Below are 19,086 nucleotides of genomic sequence, written 5' to 3' on the forward strand. Positions count from 1 at the left end.
GTTGTTCTTGTGTCACCATTATGTCTGCCATGACAAGTATAGAACAGAGATTTATTTTAGCGAACAGGGTAAATGGGACTCAGGGTGAGTACACACATTTCCTATTTGGCTGGCTAGTTTCCTACCTCTATGACTCAGGGGTGTCAAACTCAATTACAAAGTGGGTCGAAATTTAGCTCTGGGACGAAGTCACGGGCCAACCTCAACGTCTAGTGGCCACCTCTCTCCCTTATAAAGTTCCTTGGTGTCTAATAGCCCCCCTCTATCCCCTATATAGTTCCCTCATATTTAGTGGTCCTCCCTCCTCTATACAGATTCCTGGGGTTTAGTGGCTCCCTCCTTCCCATATATAGTTCTCTGGTGTCTAGTACTTTCCCCCTCCCTCCCCCATATGGCTTCTCTGGTGATTTATGACTTCATCTCCAATATAGCTTCTCTGGTGATCTAGAGTGGGCCAAACATAATGCAACGTGGGGAAACCACCGTGACGCTCACATGATTCCCGAGAAAACCGTGTGCGCGCCATTTCAGTCACAAACGCAACTTCCATTGCAAATAGTAAAAAAAATGTCATTTTTTTTTAAATCAACTTTTTTTCCCTACTCCCTGGCTCTGCCAGCAATCACTGATGGCTTTCAATTATGGGACCTTGCAGGTAGGTGTGAAAGCTGTTCCCAAGCCTCCCTGGGAAGTTCACAGGCTTATCCATCTTATGAAGTCAGATATGGGTTTGACAAAACCTCATAAAAAACATCCTTCTCTAGACTGTTAGGAACCGATCTCAGCAGGGTTCCCTCAGCTGGGAGATCAAAGGAGGCATCTCCCAGCGGGCTCAGCTCAGACAGCAGATGACCCTACCGTAACCCTTAATAATCCATAGACTACTATATTCGTAATATTTCTGGTGTTACAAAGATACCAGGTCCTTCAATTTTGTAGTGTGTGTTGGACTTCATGTGACACTGGTTCTGAGAGATTTTCAACCATTTGAATGTTCCAGAACTAGTACTACAAAGGGTGGAAGTAAAAAACTGTTATTTGTCACCCATGGTCCTCATGTTTAGTATCAGAAGATTCATAAAATTATGCGGATTGTGAATATGCATTCTGTTCCTTGATGTGACCTATGGGCACGGAGAAAGCGGGCAAAACAGGAATTGGGCCAAAGTCTCTCCCTGTCTAATGGGGCACTGCCCCTATTTAAATTGCACAAGGCTGGCCTTGTACGTGTCATGACCCCTCCCATCTACAATGAGGATTAAAACCCCAATGACACTGGGCCCAGCCGTCCAAAGGTCCGAGGTCCTTCATCTAAAAGCTTTGTCGTATAACATCCCGACAGCCAGCTGGACACTGGCAAAAATCCCTTGGATTATTTCTCACAAAGGCATGGCAATCTCCATCTGGGACTTTACGCCAAAGACTTGCGATTGCCGCATGGACTACCAATAACGGTATTTGAGCTGTACATTAAGACATTCTGTTTCTCTTTCATCCCTACTCTCTTTCTATCAAACCAATCTGTTCTGCCGGACAGGTATATTTATCTGTGGGTTAAATTAGACTGTCTGTATGTAGTTTTAGAATAGCACTAACGATTTTATCGTTCAGTCTTGTGTCTGTTCTAGTGATCTGATTGCTGCTACAATGAACTTGCCCTCTGAAGAGTCAATCTACCGCATTGTTTTATTATTTTCTTATAAAGTGTTGTTTTGCTAGTTAGGTTGTATATAACCGTTTCTTCCTTCTGGGAATAGCTGGCGGGAGTCTTTTTCCTCCCTTAACACGAGAGAGTGGTGGCAGTGAAATTACCCGATTTCCAGCATGAAATAGATTTTTTTAGTTTACCGATTGTACATACAATCGGGATTGTACATACAATCGGGATTGTACATGTATGGGCACCTACAACCAATCTTAACCGTTTACTACGCACACAGCAAATCTGCTTCCTGAAGTCTTTAGTGCATGAGTCCTGCATGGCAATAGTGGCCTAGTAATACGGGATTGGTGAGTGATTGTCACATTACATATTGTCGACAGTGTTGCAACTAATCTTTATTGTCAGTCTGCTCACCGTACTTCCTGCTATCGGGTGCGACTATTCCCTGAACCCTTGGGTTGGCAGCACATTTATAAGAATCATGTGTGTTTTGCTGCATGCAAACCCCGAAATTGTGTCCACACGTTTGCTCCCAACCTAAAGATTCTTATACTGACCACACACATTTAATGGTTATAGTTCAATAGCACTTTTGGTTCAGTAAAATGTTCACATCTATGCAAAATTGAGATCCGTTAAAGAGGAACTGTAGTGAAAATAATAATAATGAATAAAATAGCTTATTTTTTTCATTGTTCATTTTTAAATAATGTAGTCAATGTTTGCCTGTTGTAAAATTAATATGGTACAAAAATAAGCAATCTTTTTGTTAATTTTTAAATGATTTAGTCAGTGTTTGCCCATTGTAAAAGCTTTCTTCTTCCTGATTTACATTCTGAAATTTATCACTGGTGGTCCTGCCAGATGCAGCACTGCGGAATGTTTGTTTCTGAGAATTCTGAAGCCAGTAAAAATAATGCCTGGTGTCCCAGAATGGTATAGGAGGAGAATTCCGCATAGCTAACCAGCCCAGGCTAAGCATCACTGGGAGGGCGGGGCTACAGAACAATATACAGCAATATATACATATACTGTACATACTGTATATTACCATAAAAGTGTGTATACTGATTCCTGAATCATGTCTAAATAATGAATGCATTCTACTATATGAAACAACACAAGAAGTATAGAGACACTCCTAAAACTCATCAATTTGGATCCCCTCTACCAAGTATATACAATGAGAACAATAAAGTGATTGGCTCTTTGGTGCATGCAAGGTAATATAAATTTAATTACAAAATTAATACAAACCGCAAATTAAAAACAAGCTAACTTCTGCATTTGTATGGAAGGTATAGAAGTTAGAAATAACTGCCTATGAACCATCGTCATCACAGAGACTGCAGTCCTCTGTGTTTAATTAGGATCTGCCAAACACTGTCCATGTGCTCCTTGAGAATTTCTGTCAAACTACTGATTCAGTGTGATCCAGGAATCCACAATAACATAGGAAAATGGCTTGAATGGTGAATGATCCCAGTCGCAAATCTGTCCAAGCTCCACACACACTACAACAAACAATGCAATCCAGGATCCAATCCCAGTCCTTGTGTTGCCAGACCAAGAAGGCCATCGGCCCTGATGAGGTGTGTAGCCAGTTTGTGCATGTGGGCAAACTAGTCCACATCGTGCTGTGCAACTGGAGGGCGGTATATTCCTTGTAATTGTGCAAACTGGGGCACATGGGAACCTGTATAATATGTGACACATGACCTACCTAACTGGGGCACATTGGAACCTGGATAATATGTGACACACGACCTACCTAACTGGAGCACATGGGAACCTGGATAATATGTGACATATGACCTACCTAACTGGGGCACATGGGAACCTGTATAATATGTGACACATGACCTACCTAACTGGAGAACATGGGAACCTGGATAATATGCGACACATGACCTACCTAACTGGGGAACATGGGAACCTGGATGATATGTGACACAAGACCTACCTAACTGGGGCACATGGAAACCTGTATAATATGTGACACATGACCTACCTAACTGGGGAACATGGGAACCTGGATAATATGTGACACAAGACCTACCTAACTGGGGCACATCGGAACCTGTATAATATGTGACACATGACCTACCTAACTGGGGCACATGGGAACCTGTATAATATGTGACACATGACCTACCTAACTGGGGCACATGGGAACCTGTATAATATGTGACACATGACCTACCTAACTGGGGCACATGGGAACCTGTATAATATGTGACACATGACCTACCTAACTGGGGCACATGGGAACCTGGATAATATGTGACACACGACCTACCTAACTGGGGCACACGGGAACCTGGATAATATGTGACATATGACCTACCTAACTAGGGAACATGGGAACCTGGATAATATGTGACACACGACCTACCTAACTGGGGCACATGGGAACCTGTATAATATGTGACACACGACCTACCTAACTGGGGCACATGGGAACCTGTATAATATGTGACACATGACCTACCTAACTGGGGCACATGGGAACCTGGATAATATGTGACATATGACCTACCTAACCGGGGCACATGGGAACCTGCATAATATGTGACACATGACCTACCTAGCAGGTGAACATGGGAACCTGGATAATAAGCGACACATGACCTACCTAACTGGGGAACATGGGAACCTGTATAATATGTGACACAAGACCTACCTAACTGGTGAACATGGGAACCTGGATAATAAGCGACACATGACCTACCTAACTGGGGCATATCGGAACATGTATAATATGTGACACATGACCTACCTAACTGGTGAACATGGGAACCTGGATAATATGTGACACATGACCTACCTAACTGGGGCATATCGGAACCTGTATAATATGTGACACATGACCTACCTAACTGGGGCACATGGGAACCTGGATAATAAGCGACACATGACCTACCTAACTGGGGCACATGGGAACCTGTATAATATGTGACACATGACATACCTAACTGGGGCACATGGGAACCTGGATAATATGTGACACATGACCTACCTAACTGTGGCACATGGGAACCTGGATAATATGTGACACACGACCTACCTAACTGGGGCACATGGGAACCTGGATAATATGTGACACATGACCTACCTAACTGGGGCACATGGGGACCTGTATAATATGTGATGCACGACCTACCTAACTGGGGCACATGGGAACCTGTTTAATATGTGACACATGACCTACCTAACTGGGGCACATGGGAACCTGGATAATATGTGACATATGACCTACCTAACTGGGGCACATGGGAACCTGTTTATTATGTGACACATGACCTACCTAACTGGGGCACATGGGAACCTGGATAATAAGCGACACATGACCTACCTAACTGGGGCACATGGGAATCTGGATAATATGTGACACATGACCTACCTAACTGGGGAACATGGGAACCTGGATAATATGTGACACACGACCTACCTAACTGGGGCACATGGGAATCTGGATAATATGTGACACATGACCTACCTAACTGGGGAACATGGGAACCTGGATAATATGTGACACACAACCTACCTAACTGGGGCACATGGGAATCTGTTTAATATGTGACACATGACCTACCTAACTGGGGCACATGGGAACCTGGATAATATGTGACATATGACCTACCTAACTGGGGCACATGGGAACCTGGATAATATGTGACACACTACCTACCTAACTGGGGCACATGGGAACCTGTATAATATGTGACATATGACCTACCTAACTGGGGCACATGGGAACCTGGATAATATGTGACACATGACCTACTTAACTGGGGCACATGGGAACCTGTATAATATGTGATGCACGACCTACCTAACTGGGGCACATGGGAACCTGTATAATATGTGATGCACGACCTACCTAACTGGGGCACATGGGAACCTGTATAATATGTGATGCACGACCTACCTAACTGGGGCACATGGGAACCTGTATAATATGTGATGCACGACCTACCTAACTGGGGCACATGGGAACCTGGATAATATGTTACACATGACCTACCTAACTGGGGAACACGGGAACCTGGATAATATGTGACACACTACCTACCTAACTGGGGCACATGGGAACCTGGATAATATGTGACACATGACCTACCTAACTGGGGCACATGGGAACCTGGATAATATGTGACACATGACCTACCTAACTGGGGCACATGGGGACTTGGATAATATGTGACGCATGACCTACCTAACTGGGGCACATGGGAACCTGTATAATATGTGATGCACGACCTACCTAACTGGGGCACATGGGAACCTGGATAATATGTTACACATGACCTACCTAACTGGGGCACATGGGAACCTGTATAATATGTGACACATGACCTACCTAACTGGGGAACATGGGAACCTGGATAATTTGTGACACATGACCTACCTAACTGGGGAACATGGGAACCTGGATAATATGTGACACATGACCTACCTAACTGGGGAACATGGGAACCTGGATAATATGTGACACATGACCTACCTAACTGGGGCATATCGGAACCTGTATAATATGTGACACATGACCTACCTAACTGGGGCACATGGGAACCTGGATAATAAGCGACACATGACCTACCTAACTGGGGCACATGGGAACCTGTATAATATGTGACACATGACATACCTAACTGGGGCACATGGGAACCTGGATAATATGTGACACATGACCTACCTAACTGTGGCACATGGGAACCTGGATAATATGTGACACACGACCTACCTAACTGGGGCACATGGGAACCTGGATAATATGTGACACATGACCTACCTAACTGGGGCACATGGGGACCTGTATAATATGTGATGCACGACCTACCTAACTGGGGCACATGGGAACCTGTTTAATATGTGACACATGACCTACCTAACTGGGGCACATGGGAACCTGGATAATATGTGACATATGACCTACCTAACTGGGGCACATGGGAACCTGTTTATTATGTGACACATGACCTACCTAACTGGGGCACATGGGAACCTGGATAATAAGCGACACATGACCTACCTAACTGGGGCACATGGGAATCTGGATAATATGTGACACATGACCTACCTAACTGGGGAACATGGGAACCTGGATAATATGTGACACACGACCTACCTAACTGGGGCACATGGGAATCTGGATAATATGTGACACATGACCTACCTAACTGGGGAACATGGGAACCTGGATAATATGTGACACACAACCTACCTAACTGGGGCACATGGGAATCTGTTTAATATGTGACACATGACCTACCTAACTGGGGCACATGGGAACCTGGATAATATGTGACATATGACCTACCTAACTGGGGCACATGGGAACCTGGATAATATGTGACACACTACCTACCTAACTGGGGCACATGGGAACCTGTATAATATGTGACATATGACCTACCTAACTGGGGCACATGGGAACCTGGATAATATGTGACACATGACCTACTTAACTGGGGCACATGGGAACCTGTATAATATGTGATGCACGACCTACCTAACTGGGGCACATGGGAACCTGTATAATATGTGATGCACGACCTACCTAACTGGGGCACATGGGAACCTGTATAATATGTGATGCACGACCTACCTAACTGGGGCACATGGGAACCTGTATAATATGTGATGCACGACCTACCTAACTGGGGCACATGGGAACCTGGATAATATGTTACACATGACCTACCTAACTGGGGAACACGGGAACCTGGATAATATGTGACACACTACCTACCTAACTGGGGCACATGGGAACCTGGATAATATGTGACACATGACCTACCTAACTGGGGCACATGGGAACCTGGATAATATGTGACACATGACCTACCTAACTGGGGCACATGGGGACTTGGATAATATGTGACGCATGACCTACCTAACTGGGGCACATGGGAACCTGTATAATATGTGATGCACGACCTACCTAACTGGGGCACATGGGAACCTGGATAATATGTTACACATGACCTACCTAACTGGGGCACATGGGAACCTGTATAATATGTGACACATGACCTACCTAACTGGGGAACATGGGAACCTGGATAATTTGTGACACATGACCTACCTAACTGGGGAACATGGGAACCTGGATAATATGTGACACATGACCTACCTAACTGGGGAACATGGGAACCTGTATAATATGTGATGCACGACCTAACTAACTGGGGCACATGGGAACCTGGATAATATGTGACAGATGACCTACCTAACTGGGGCACATGGGAACCTGTATAATATGTGACACATGACCTACCTAACTGGGGCACATGGGAATGCTGCTATCCTAGTTGGGGGATATGACTTCCTCCTCTAAATCCTCCTTGTTTCACCTACAATCTGGGATCGCATTATTTGATTTGGGAAGGGCGGCTTGTGAAAGTGGCCCTTGGGTGATGAAAAGTATTTGGCCGGGGGGCTTTTTTAAGTTTGAGCACCCCCTGCTTAATGATCCTCAGGTCAAACAGTAAGCAAGTGTGCGTTTGGTCATTTTTCATTGCATGCTTTTCAGTCCAACTTTCAGAGCACATGCAATTTGCCAGTCACAGGGACTCTGGCACATGGGAACCTTGATAATAAGCGACACATGACCTACCTAACTGGGGCACATGGGAACCTGGATAATATGTGACACATGACCTACCTAACTGGGGAACATGGGAACCTGGATAATATGTGACACACGACCTACCTAACTGGGGCACATGGGAACCTGGATAATATGTGACACACGACCTACCTAACTGGGGCACATGGGAACCTGGATAATATGTGACACACGACCTACCTAACTGGGGCACATGGGAATCTGTTTAATATGTGACACATGACCTACCTAACTGGGGCACATGGGAACCTGGATAATATGTGACATATGACCTACCTAACTGGGGCACATGGGAACCTGGATAATATGTGACACATGACCTACTTAACTGGGGCACATGGGAACCTGAATAATATGTGACACATGACCTACCTAACTGGGGCACATGGGAACCTGTATAATATGTGACACACTACCTACCTAACTGGGGCACATGGGAACCTGTAAAATATGTGACACACTGCCTACCTACCTGGGGCACATGGGAACCTGGATAATATGTGACACATGACCTACCTAACTGGGGCACATGGGAACCTGGATAATATGTGACACATGACCTACCTAACTGGGGCACATGGGAACCTGTATAATATGTGACACATTACCTACAAAACTGGGGCACATGGGAACCTGTATAATATGTGACATATGACCTACCTAACTGGGGCACATGGGAACCTGTATAATATGTGACATATGACCTACCTAACTGGGGCACATGGGAACCTGGATAATATGTGACATATGACCTACCTAACTGGGGCACATGGGAACCTGGATAATATGTGACATATGACCTACCTAACTGGGGCACATGGGAACCTGGATAATATGTGACATATGACCTACCTAACTGGGGCACATGGGAACCTGGATAACGTGACATATGACCTACCTAACTGGGGCACATGGGAACCTGGATAATATGTGACACATTACCTACCTAACTGGGGCACATGGGAACCTGTATAATATGTGACACATGACCTACCTAACTGGGGCACATGGGAATCTGTATAATATGTGACACATGACCTACCTAACTGGGGAACACGGGAACCTGGATAATATGTGACATATGACCTACCTAACTGGGGCACATGGGAATCTGTATAATATGTGATGCACGACCTAACTAACTGGGGCACATGGAAACCTGTATAATATGTGACACATGACCTACCTAACTGGGGCACATGGGAACCTGGATAATATTTGACACATGACCTACCTAACTGGGGCACATGGGAACCTGTATAATATGTGACACATGACCTACCTAACTGGGGAACACGGGAACCTGGATAATATGTGACATATGACCTACCTAACTGGGGCACATGGGAACCTGTATAATATGTGACACACTACCTACCTAACTGTGGCACATGGGAACCTGTATAATATGTGACACACTACCTACCTAACTGGGGCACATGGGAACCTGGATAATATGTGACACATGATCTACCTAACTGGGGCACATGGGAACCTGTATAATATGTGATGCACGACCTACCTAACTGGGGCACATGGGAACCTGGATAATATGTTACACATGACCTACCTAACTGGGGCACATGGGAACCTGGATAATATGTGACACATGACCTACCTAACTGGGGCACATGGGAACCTGTATAATATGTGATGCACGACCTACCTAACTGGGGCACATGGGAACCTGGATAATATGTTACACATGATCTACCTAACTGGGGCACATGGGAACCTGGATAATATGTTACACATGACCTACCTAACTGGGGCACATGGGAACCTGGATAATATGTGACACATGACCTACCTAACTGGGGCACATGGGAACCTGTATAATATGTGATGCACGACCTACCTAACTGGGGCACATGGGAACCTGGATAATATGTTACACATGACCTACCTAACTGGGGCACATGGGGACCTGGATAATATGTGACACATGACCTACCTAACTGGGGCACATGGGAACCTGTATAATATGTGACACATGACCTACCTAACTGGGGAACATGGGAACCTGGATAATATGTGACACATGACCTACCTAACTGGGGAACACGGGAACCTGGATAATATGTGACATATGACCTACCTAACTGGGGCACATGGGAACCTGGATAATATGTGACACACTACCTACCTAACTGGGGCACATGGGAACCTGGATAATATGTGACACATTACCTACCTAACTGGGGCACATGGGAACCTGGATAATATGTGACACATGACCTACCTAACTGGGGCACATGGGAACCTGTATAATATGTGATGCACGACCTACCTAACTGGGGCACATGGGAACCTGGATAATATGTTACACATGACCTACCTAACTGGGGCACATGGGGACCTGGATAATATGTGACACATGACCTACCTTACTGGGGCACATGGGAACCTGTATAATATGTGACACATGACCTACCTAACTGGGGAACACGGGAACCTGTATAATATGTGACACATGACCTACCTAGATGGGGCACATGGGAACCTGGATAATATGTGACACATGACCTACCTAACTGGGGAACACGGGAACCTGGATAATATGTGACATATGACCTACCTAACTGGGGCACATGGGAACCTGTATAATATGTGACACACTACCTACCTAACTGTGGCACATGGGAACCTGTATAATATGTGACACACTACCTACCTAACTGGGGCACATGGGAACCTGGATAATATGTGACACATTACCTACCTAACTGGGGCACATGGGAACCTGGATAATATGTGACACATGACCTACCTAACTGGGGCACATGGGAACCTGTATAATATGTGACACATTACCTACCTAACTGGGGCACATGGGAACCTGGATAATATGTGACACATTACCTACCTAACTGGGGCACATGGGAACCTGGATAATATGTGACACATTACCTACCTAACTGGGGCACATGGGAACCTGGATAATATGTGACACATGACCTACCTAACTGGGGCACATGGGAACCTGGATAATATGTTACACATGACCTAACTAACTGGGGCACATGGCAACCTGTATAATATGTGACACATGACCTACCTAACTGGGGAACACGGGAACCTGTATAATATGTGACACATGACCTACCTAGATGGGGCACATGGGAACCTGTATAATATGTGACACACTACCTACCTAACTGGGGCACATGGGAATGCTGCTATTTTAGTTGTTGGATATTACTTCCTCCTCTAAATCCTCCTTTCACCTACAATCTGGGATCGCATTATTTAATTTGGGAAGGGCGGCTTGTGAAAGTGGCCCTTGGGTGATGAAAAGTATTTGGCCGGGGGGCTTTTTTAAGTTTGAGCACCCCCTGCTTAATGATCCTCAGGTCAAACAGTAAGCAAGTGTGAGTTTGGTCATTTTTCATTGCATGCTTTTCAGTCCAACTTTCAGAGCACATGCAATCTGCCAGTCACAGGGACTCTCGCTTTTTCAGGGTTATTGAGATACTTACTTTCCACTGCCTGCGCTGCAATGCACCACGATCAGGCCACAAAAGCAGGTGAAGTTCAGAGGGAAAACTGTTGAGTTCTCCCATGTGCACTTGTGATTTGAAGAGGAAAAAAGGGCTTAAGCTAGGTGTTCAGTGATTGTGCCGCATCAGTTGCCATCCAGATGTGCCAATGCAACGTAATGATAATGCACACACAGCACACTGGTGGATGCATTTGTAGCGCATGCCATTACATTGAGACAGGCACAGAATCTGCCCGGCAACTGATGCACTGGCACAGTTTCGCTGCGGGGCACCATGAATTGTAGCTACGCTACTCCCCCAGCCTTTAGGCTACCTTCACATTGGTGATTTGCGTATGACAAATTTATAATCGCATTGCTGAAATGATGCAACTATACTATAATGGTACGTTCACATCGGTGTATTGGCTGTACGGGTAAGTGTCGCATTGTGCAGCACATTTGCAACATGTAGTACATACAAAGTATGCTTCACCGCAAGTGCTAACATAAAGAGGAGACACCGTGAGCCCAATACAGTGTAATATGTACTGGTAAATGGTTAATAGATGGAGTAAATATTAATACTCACAAACCAGGGTTATCCTTCAGGCACCCACTGAATAAGCAGGTGGGGAGATTAGACCTGTCTCACTTGCATGAGTTATATGCTCCGCTCACAGCCTGAGGAAGAGGGATATGCCTGCGAAACGTGTTGAACTTTCTGGAGTATGTAAATAAATATTTTTGTTGAATATTATCAACAGTATCTTGTGTCTACTTGGAGAAGGCAAGTCCACCTTGACCGCCTCTTATTTTATCTTTTTAGTGATTTTTATCCTTTTGGCACCTCGGTTTTTGCCTATACATTGCAAGCAACATTATACATGCATTACACAATGCATGCACATTATACATGCATACATCATATTATTCAACTGCACCGCACTGCTAACAGGTCAACGGGCTCTATTCTCAATGATCTTCCGCATGCGGAAATGCACTTGCGGTAAATTTCCGACTGAAAAAAAAACATCTTGACATTCACAAATGTTTACGCATGAAATTTACCGCATGCATAAAATTTTACGCATGAATTACCCGCATGCATAAAAAATGTAAAAGTCCGCAAAAGTCGGTAGTTTCCGCAAAAAAGTCCAAATTCACAAAAAAAAAGAGGCGCCTTATTTCTGACTTAACTACCAAATTTTTATCACCTACTAGTACTTGGTGATATATTTTGCTTCCCATTGGCTTAGGGCTCGTTTCCACTATCGCGAATCCGCATGCGTCCAACGCATGCGGATTCGCACATGTAATGCAAGTGGATGGGCCTGTTTTCACTGTAGCGTTGTTAAGGTGCGTTTTTTTCAGCGGTGAAAAAGAGCGGCAGAATTTGCCTGCGAGTGGAATGCATGCGAATCGCCGCTAATGTATTTAATAGGAAATTCGCATGCTGATTTTGTATGCGAATTTTCATGCGGATTCGCATGCGAATTCGCATGAAATCAATAGAAAAGCACACCGGCATTGCCATGGTTAAATTCGTATACATCGTCATCCATGCGAATTTTCATGCGAATTCGCACGAAAATTCGCATGCACACGCATGCAAAATTTGCATCCGCATGAGGATTTTGACGCAGCGACTTTGCAACGCAATAGTGGAAACGAGCCCTCAAATGGAGTCTGGAGCCTTGAGTGCTGTGTTTGGTGGACTTAAATTTTTTTTTTTTTTGGACAAGTTTTTTTATGCAACTTTTTTTCCGCATGGTTTCCGCATGTTTACTATGTAATTACGCATGTTTCTCAAATTTTTTTACGCATTGTACCCGCTTGCGGGAAACATGCGGAACATTTTTAGTGAATGTAGAAATTTTTCTGTGTTTTCCGCAGGCGGTAAGTTTACGACCAAAAAAAACCATTACCGCTAGGGTTGCCAGGTGTCCGGTTTTACACCGGACAGTCCGGTTTTTGTGCGCTGTGTCCGGTGCAAAAAGGCATGCTAAACCGGACAATTAAGTTGTCCGGTTTAGAGCCCCCCTGCAGCGCAGGAGGAGAACAGCGCAGCAGAGAGAGAGCTGGGAGCAGCGGTGGAGAAGGGGGGCAATCTCCCCCCCCTTCCCTCACCTTAGGGTGCTCTCTCTCCCCCGTTGTCTCCTCCAATATAAAGTGCAGGCTGGCGAGTGGCTGCCCCCCTTCTCCACCGCTGCTCCCAGCTCTCTCTCTGCTGCACTGTTCTCCTCCTGCGGGGGGGGGGGGGGGGGGGGCGGGGGGCACCTGGCTACCTAACCTATTCTGGGCACATATAGCCCCTGGCTACCTATTCCGGGCACATATAGCCCCTGGCTACCTATTCCGGGCACATATAGCCCCTGGCTACCTATTCCGGGCACATATAGCCCCTGGCTACCTATTCCGGGCACATATAGCCCCTGGCTACCTATTCTGGGCACATATAGCCCCTGGCTACCTATTCTGGGCACATATAGCTCCTGGCTACCTATTCTGGGCACATATACCCCCTGGCTACCTATTCTGGGCACATGTACCCCCTGGCTACCTATACTGGGACATTTACACCCCTGCCTACATATACTGGGACATATATACCCCCTGGCTTTATATACTGGGCACATATATCCCTGGCTACATATACTGGGAACACTGGCTGTTTGTCATTATGTGCATTTAGTGGTGAAAAGCTGTCTCTTTTGTGCATTTACTGGTGAAAAGCTGTCTCTTATTATGTGCATTTACTGGTGAAAAGCTGTGTCTTATTATGTGCATTTACTGGTGAAAAGCTGTCTCTTGTGCATTTACTGGGGAAAAGCTGTCTCTTATTATGTGCATTTACTGGCGAAAAGGTGTCTCTTATAATGTGCATTTACAGTCAGTGGCGTAGCTAAGGCGTTGTGGGCCCCGATGCAAGTTTTACAATGGGGCCCCCCACGCACTCTATACATAGCAATTGATACGACGCACAAAAACCTGCCAATGGCAACTACAGTGTCTGAGGTGCAAGAAGGGAGTGGGGAACAGTTTATTAATAATTACCACTATTCAAAGTATCTGTAGAAGTGATTATTATGAGCACAGGACCAATAGAGAGCTAATACTGTAGTTGAGGGAGGGCCCTTCGGGGCCCCTCTGGCCCAAGGGCCCCGATGCAGTCGCAACCTCTGCAACCCCTATTGCTACGCCCCTGGATTTACTGGTGAAAAGCTGTCTCTTATGTGCAGTTACTGGTGAAAAATTGTCTCTTATGTGCACTGGACCAGTACTACTGGTGAGGACAGTTAGTGACATGGCTATGTACTCTGTAATGTGCTGCAGAAGATGTCAGTGCGATATAAATACTATAAATTTTTTTTTAAAAAAGCCCATTGCTTAGCCCCACTCTACATAAAAGTGTGCTTCTGACTCCGCCCCTAACTCCGCCCCTAACTCCACCCCCTGTCCGGTTTTCTCCATCAGCCGACCTGGCAACCCTAATTACCAGAGCCGGGACAAGGCCCTTCAGCACCCAAGGCTGAGACACCAAAGTGCGCCCCTCCATCCCTGCCACCCCAGCCGTCACACACTGATTGCTATTAGACTAAGAGGCGCCACAGGGCCCACAACCTCCCCAACACCTTAATATCTAGTTATCTGGCTTGCAGTCACTGCCATGTATCCCCTTTTCTTATTTCTTTCTGCTTCAAACACAATTAGGAATGACAGCTGAATGAATTCTGCGCCCCCTCCTACCCTGCGCCCTGAGGCTGGAGCCTCTCCAGCCTAGGCCTCGGCCCGGCCCTGCTAATTACCGCACATGGTTTTGTGAATAGAGCCCAATGTGAATGAACCATTACAATCGCATTGCATCAGCAATGCAATTGTATTGTCCAATTCACTGCCCACCAAGGTGTCAATGTGACTATAAACTTACTTCAAGCATCAAAAGTTCATCTACAGTCATTCCAGGTCAAGAATTATGTAATGTATGCCGGGCTGGATATCAGGTTACACTGCTCTTACTACACAGGATGTCTGGCTGGGTGTGGCTGAAACGCTTTGTGGTAATGGATATACATTTATAATATACGAGAATTACAAACATTTCATTTCAAATGCACTTCCAATAAGTAAGATCATCTGTGACTGTCTCTGCTGACTCTGAGACTGAGTACAATACAGCGAGACCACCGTCACACATCACTGTTACACAACGGAGGCGGGATACACCTAAAGATACGTCACGGTGCTCCCCCTAGTGGGCGTGGCTGGAAGGGACTCCTAGCTGTCAGCAGCATTACTTGCAGCAGTGTTTTGCTGCCGTGGTAGGAGGTCTTAGCTGCAGCCCATCATCATGTCTCTCTATAGAAACACGGTGTGGTTCCTGAAAGGGCTGCGTGAATACACCAAGTAAGTGGTCATGTAGCTGTATGCATTGCCCACTGGCAGCAGCTATATGCTGTGTGCTTCAGTCACTGAACTATACAATATGGCTTCTTCTATGCAGGAGTTCAGTGTGGCTTGTTGTACCCCGATTTAGAGCTATGGCTTTCATAAGAAGCCACAACAACTAATTTCCTGATGCTACCACTCTCTGTTCACCTGTAATAGTAGGGTGGTCATACTGTGCAGGGTCTTAACTGTGTTCACTTTTATCAAATCTGTGCAATACAAAGCAGTGTTCACACTTTACTGTTTTGCATTTGTTTTCCTGCATGTAAAAAAAAGTTTGCTTTCACAGAAAGAATTTGCGATAATTCAGGTTGGAGTGAGCTCGAGATGTCTCCCAGGGCATCACTGCTGAATATATGCAAATTAACCATTGTTACTCTTAGAAGCTAAACACACCTCCAGAACCGCTGAAATGCAATGATGTGTCAGTTTGTTAATTTGTACTTTGCACGGTGTCGATGGGGATCATAAAGATCTGATCTGCTGTGACGGTCTTTTATCGCTGTGTGACGAGACATTGCGATGCTGGTAAATGACCACTTGCCGCTCAAAAAATTGCTGGTCGTTAGGTAAATCGCCACGTGGGTACACAGCTTTAAAAATTACCCAGCAAGCTCCTGGTGAACCAGATCTCCTGGGAGTGTGTAAGGGGCTACAATGGACCAAAAAGACCTCTTACTAAAATTCACTTATAATTTACATCCCATGTAAGTCAATGGGCTTGTTCATAGCTAATGCATTCTATTGTAGCATAATATTGCACACTGTGTGCATTGTCTCTTTACCACTCACTTAAAGAGACTCCGTAACAAAAATTGCATCCTGTTTTTTATCATCCTACAAGTTCCAAAAGCTATTCTAATGTGTTCTGGCTTACTGCAGCACGTTCTACTATCACCATCTCTGTAATAAATCAACTTATCTCTCTCTTGTCAGACTTGTCAGGCCTGTGTCTGGAAGGCTGCCAAGTTCTTCAGTGTTGTGGTTCTGTGATGCATCTCCCCCATCCAGGCCCCTCTCTGCACACTGCCTGTGTATTATTTAGATTAGAGCAGCTTCTCTCTTGTCTCTTCTCTTTTACAAGCTGGATAAATCCTCCTCTGAGCTGGCTGGGCTTTCACATACTGAGGAATTACATACAGGCAGAGCTGTCTGCACTCTGCAGGAAGAAACAGCCTGACACTTCAGTGGAAGATAGCTGCAGGGGGAAAGAAACACACAAATGATCTCTTGAGATTCAAAAGGAAGGCTGTATACAGCCTGCTTGTGTATGAATGTATTTTCTATGTGTGGACATACTGTACATCAATCTACTTCCTGTTTTGGTGGCCATTTTGTTTGTTTATAAACAAACTTTTTAAAACTGTTTTTAACCACTTTTAATGCGGCGAAATTGTGTCAGAGGGTAATAGGAGATGTCCCCCTAACGCACTGGTATGTTTACTTTTGTGCGATTTTAACAATACAGATTCTCTTTAACTGCTGTGGCAAAATGCAGATGATGGAGCGCTGACGAATGCAGATGATGAAGCGCTGACGAATGCACATGATGGAGCGCTGACGAATGCACATGATGGAGCGCTGACGAATGCACATGATGGAGCGCTGACGAATGCACATAGTGCCAGAAAAATCACGTGTGAAAAAAAGCTTGTTTTCCACGCAGACAAATGCGATCCCTTACTAAAGGTGGCCACTAATGATACAATTTGAACAATTGTTTACAAAGGATTATTTGTATGAACGCTTGAAAATAATCATTTGGGACCACTAATGGATAAAAACCTCCTAACCAATCCCATCAGATTAAATTGATCCCATTTTTAATTGACCCCGTTAATCTGATTGAATTGGTTGGATATTTTTGTCCGTTTAGTGGTCCTAAACAATCATTTACAATTATTCATACAAATAATTGTTCATTCAGCAAATTCTATCATTAGTGGCCACCTTAAAGGAGTTATCAGGCTAACTAACAAAAACGAGGTTTACTTACCTGGGGCTTTCTCCAGCCCCTTGCAGCCGACTGTCCCACGCCGACCGCTCTGCTCCCCCTGCCGCTGTCCCGGTCTCGCTGCACGGTGCAGAGGCCGACCGCGGGGTCGGGGGCCTTACTGCGCCTGCGCGAGCTGCCGCTGTCAATCATCGCTACGTGGTCTGCGGCGAACTGTGGGGAGCAGAACAGTCGGCGTGGGACAGTCGGCTGCAAGGGGCTGGAGAAAGCCCTAGGTGAGTAAATCTCGTTTTCGTTATTTAGCCTGATAACTCCTTTAAGGGCTTGTTCACACTAGGGGCGTTTTTGCCCTTTTTTTCAGCGCAGGCGATTTTCAAAATTGCCCACAAAACGCTTGTGCAATGAATCTCTATGAGAAGGTTCATATCGGCACGTTGCGTCCACTTTGAGGTCTGAAAAGCAGTACCATTTTGGGGCGATTTTCGTATAATGGAAGGTATAGGAAGACCACTAAACGCTCACAAAACCGCTTTATGTGGCGATTGTGTTTGCGTTTTTTAGAATAAATACATTTGTATTTATTATTTTCAGGGTCATAGAGTTCACTTCCTGACTTGCGTCAGGGAGTGAATGGCAAAACCGCTGTAGAAAAGCGATTTTTTTTAACAAAAACGCAGCGTGCAGTGGAGCGCTGGGAGAGGAAAACGGCATGCAAAATGCTTGCGTTTTCTTTTTTAGGTGTGAATGGGGCCTCAATGTGATTTGAGTAGATTGTTTATGGAGACTCACAAAGTGGTGTGATTGGGCCAGATTGTGCAATTAAGATTGTGTTGCCAGTTTTGCCATACAATCTTACTACTTCGATTTAGCATGAGAATTTTCCTAAACAACTTGTTCTGTTCAAA

The 19,086-nt window shown here is 45.1% G+C and overlaps 1 protein-coding gene across 1 annotated transcript in view; it reads left to right on the forward strand.

The window, feature by feature from the left end:
• The first annotated feature begins 16,055 nt into the window (after positions 1–16,055).
• The window catches only part of DHRS12 (dehydrogenase/reductase 12), a 45,685-nt gene continuing 42,654 nt past the window's right edge, over positions 16,056–19,086 (forward strand). The window contains exon 1 of the mRNA XM_068267126.1: positions 16,056–16,185. Within this exon, the coding sequence (XP_068123227.1) occupies positions 16,130–16,185 (56 nt within the window). The 5' untranslated portion in view covers positions 16,056–16,129. The remainder of the gene's footprint in view (positions 16,186–19,086) is intronic.

Source organism: Hyperolius riggenbachi, chromosome 2 (genome assembly GCF_040937935.1).
Source record: "Hyperolius riggenbachi isolate aHypRig1 chromosome 2, aHypRig1.pri, whole genome shotgun sequence".
Taxonomy (NCBI): Eukaryota; Metazoa; Chordata; class Amphibia; order Anura; family Hyperoliidae; genus Hyperolius; species Hyperolius riggenbachi.